This window comes from Helianthus annuus, chromosome 8 (genome assembly GCF_002127325.2).
Source record: "Helianthus annuus cultivar XRQ/B chromosome 8, HanXRQr2.0-SUNRISE, whole genome shotgun sequence".
NCBI lineage: Eukaryota > Viridiplantae > Streptophyta > Magnoliopsida > Asterales > Asteraceae > Helianthus > Helianthus annuus.
The window spans coordinates 60,098,062-60,101,625 of NC_035440.2; the positions used below are offsets into that span (position 1 = coordinate 60,098,062).

Genomic DNA, 3,564 nt, shown 5'->3' on the forward strand with positions numbered 1-3,564 from the left:
GAATATGTTGGGGGGTAATTTGGACATTTCATCACTCTCTAACGGGAAGACTAACGGAATGTTGGGCCGGGGAGTAAAAGTGCGACATAAGAGTTAACAGTGGAGGGTAATTTGCAATTATTTCCTTAGGGGGATAGACATGCTAATGACCCCTAATCTCAGGGTGTAAAATTGCAGTTTACTATACCGTATAATATGATGTCAATTTATTTGGTCAAGAACGTCGCACGTTGATCACCAACATGAAATATAAAAAAAAAACAAATAACCTCTTTGTCCACAAAAAAATTTTAAACCAAAATTGAGTAGTTGAAAATTGAATATTGAATATTGTGTCATAAAAGCTGCCAGCCAACAATATTTTATTTTTTTCAGTCAACAAATGTAAAAAAATTGATCAAATACCCAAAACAACCTTTAGGTTTTACCCTACCTACACACAACAAAACCATCAAACTAAACACCGGTTTGAAGGCTAATTTCGTAATTTCATTTAACAGGTCAACACAAGGGTACTCCAGTCCAAGATCTGTACACATACAAATACCAACATCCACCATTCATCGAATCCGTTCGATACCAACGAAGTAGTGACGAGAGTTGAAAACCCTCACGCCGGCGTCAAATTCCTTCTTGTAAGCCAATCGATTCCTTTTTACTTCAATTTCAACCAGATCGATTCGATTTTCACTTTACAGGATTTCTTCTTTTTTTATTTTGTTCGAATTTTGCTTTGTTTTCAACTTTTTAGGTATCAATGGCGTCAGATCCGAAAACTTTTGTGTTCAGTGATGTCTCCGTGCATAACAAAACTAAGGATTGCTGGCTTATCATCGATGGAAAGGTTAGGTGTTTTCTGATTTCAATTTTGACTTTCGTCAGTTAATTAATTAATATTATTATTGTTTTGTTTGTGATTTTATTTGATCTGATAAATAGCTTGATACGGTGTGATTTTAAGTTGTTAATCAGTTTATTTGTGTGATTGTACAGTTAATTTTGTTTGTTGGTGGTTAGTTTATGTGAGCTTTGTGTTGTGAGTTGACTTTAGTTAGGGTTTTGGTGTGGTTTGTGGAATCATTGAAGGGTTATGGTGATGGATATTGAAATTCGAATGATGTTGCTTTGGTTACAAGCTTGAATTTGATTTAGAAGTTTACGTGATAAATTAGGGTTTAGATCTGCATTTGGTTTGATAAATTGGGCGCTTTGTTTACTGTGGAGTTATGATTAAAAAAATTGCTAATTTGATTAAACGGATTAATAATTGATGTGAATGGCGGTGGTTCGTAATAATTTGATTGAGGTTACATCGATTACAAATTTAAATTTGATGCAGAAGTTGCGGTTAAAGTTAGGGTTTAGATCTGCATCTGGTCTATGTGACTATATGTGTTAGGCATTTTGTTTAACTTGGAGTTACAAAGATAAGATAGCTAGTTTTGATGAATTGGAATAATAATTTGATATGAAAAGCAGTGGTGTGTGAAGAATTTAAGTGAGATAGGGTTATATTAAAGGAAGGAACTGTTGATCGATGCTCCTAATCGTGTGGATTCTTTTGTTCTTGTTGCTTTTATTTGTGATCAAGTGTTGATAAGCTTGACCTGCACCAGGTTTATGATGTGACCCCGTTTATGGAGGATCACCCTGGAGGTGATGAAGTTCTGCTAGCAGCAACTGGTAAGTTTGAGATATTTTCTTCATCTTTCATACGTATGAGAGTGATTGATGTTAACCGTTGATCTCTGCTACAGGGAAAGATGCGACAGATGATTTTGAGGACGTGGGCCACAGTGACGATGCTAGAGACATGATGCACAAGTACTACATTGGGGAGGTAGACAAATCTACTGTTCCTAAGAAGCGCACATATGTTGCGCCTGCTGACAGGGCCTACAATCCGGACAAGACTCAAGATTTTGTTGTGAAGATTTTGCAGTTTCTTGTGCCTCTTGTGATCCTGGGGTTGGCTTTTGTGGTCAGATCCTACACAAAAGAGAAGTCCGCTTAAGATTTAGATGGTTTAAGTGAGTTATGGAGAATGTTTGTGTGTGTTAGCTCATGATGTCTTTGACTCGTATTGAACTTTGTGAGTCTGTTGTCTCTGCTAAACATATATCTCAATCTTGGATTTGGTTATTTGGTAGATTAATAATGTGTCATGAAGACGGTTTATCTTAAAATTATTGTCTATTGAATTGAATATCATCTTTTGTCTCGTTTCATTTCTGTGTCCGTGTTTAAACAAATGAATTTGGCATTCTTCTTATTGTCTATGGCATGCCCAATTAATACCTTTTGTAATGAAACTGTGGCAAAAATGAATGTGAGAAGAAGAAGACGGTTTCTGTTGTTACCGTCTTCTTATTTCTTGTATAATCTTTTATGATCTTGGTATTCTTGTTGTCGACGGGAATACCTTCAATGGTGAAATTGAAAACAGCTACTAGAATCACACATTTTTCTTAATGCTATGTGTTGCAATTTCAGACTGGAACGTGAATGAGTCTTTTAACAAAAGTGAAAAGTCACTTTTGGAGGGAGGTTATGGTCCAATGGATAATGTAGGACATGATACATTAGGAGAATCTCATTCATGATAAATAAATAAACACAATATGAAAATGTAATGAACTGGTTGAGCCAATGGTGAAACAGAGTTTCTTATAAACAGTTTGTGTTTCTTTAAGTGTTTTTGTGCAATAGGCAAGTATTAGTTACCATTGGGGTTGGTGGTCCAGTGACTAGGCAAAACCTTTTAAAACACTTTTAAGTGTAAGGTTTGAGTTCAACACTCTCACAAAGAGCAGGAAATTCGTCAAGTTAACCATTAGTTGTACCAGCAATGATTCACTTGGAACCCTCAATTCCACATGAAAAACTTCCTACTAAATTTCTCATAACTAGTTCAAGCATATCCCGTGAACCTGAAACTGAAGAGGGAGGGAGTCTGGTGGTTGGGTTATGTATTTTTGTATTTAGAGAGCTATAAACCAACTTACAACTTAAACATGAGAGCATATTAACCGCTATGGCTCAATTTTGCTCTTTAAAATGTCTTTTAGATATAATTGAACGAGCATTTACATGCCAGTTTACGTACTAATTGTTGAAAAATAATTCAATCAAACAGTTAATTTATTAATTACCGAGTTATCAGCCAAACCAGTTAGTTCCAACTTGAGCAAACTGATTAAAGAAAGGTAGAAGGAGACTGTCCCATTTTCGGACGAATTTAAAGAACACTTGAATTAACACCAACCTGGCGATTACGGAATAATAATCTTCGAAGTGCAAAGTGCGCCCATTCGCGACCATTCGCGAGCTCGCGGCCCGGCGTGCGTGTGGGCTTAACCCACTTCTCAACCCATTTAACACTATGGAGGCCCATAAGGGGTAATCCCTTATAAACCACTCAAACTTCACTCATTCCACCAATGTGGGATGGAGTGGGATGGAGGAAACATACCTACTTGTATGTTTACCTCTTTAATATTTCCAACACTAATAGGTTTACAAGTTTACAAATTTGTTTTAAAACCATGTTTCGCCGTACACCAC

The 3,564-nt window shown here is 36.3% G+C and overlaps 1 protein-coding gene across 1 annotated transcript; it reads left to right on the plus strand.

Annotated features, from left to right (window-relative positions):
• Positions 1-318: 318 nt before the first annotated feature.
• LOC110872970 (cytochrome b5) lies at positions 319-2,228 on the plus strand. The gene is made up of 4 exons (XM_022121873.2): positions 319-635; positions 752-844; positions 1,617-1,683; positions 1,758-2,228. The coding sequence occupies exons 2-4, from the start codon at positions 758-760 to the stop codon at positions 2,012-2,014; spliced, it is 411 nt and encodes a 136-aa protein (XP_021977565.1). The 5' UTR covers positions 319-635; positions 752-757; the 3' UTR covers positions 2,015-2,228.
• Positions 2,229-3,564: the final 1,336 nt, after the last annotated feature.

What these genes read in the sequence shown, in the direction of transcription:
- LOC110872970 (XM_022121873.2), top strand. Translation starts at nt 758, where the DNA reads ATGGCGTCAGATCCGAAAACTTTTGTGTTCAGTGATGTCTCCGTGCAT. An exon ending in GGCTTATCATCGATGGAAAG is followed by an intron (nt 845 to 1,616) that starts GTTAGGTGTTTT and finishes GACCTGCACCAG; the next exon opens with GTTTATGATGTGACCCCGTT. An exon ending in AGTTCTGCTAGCAGCAACTG is followed by an intron (nt 1,684 to 1,757) that starts GTAAGTTTGAGA and finishes TCTCTGCTACAG; the next exon opens with GGAAAGATGCGACAGATGAT.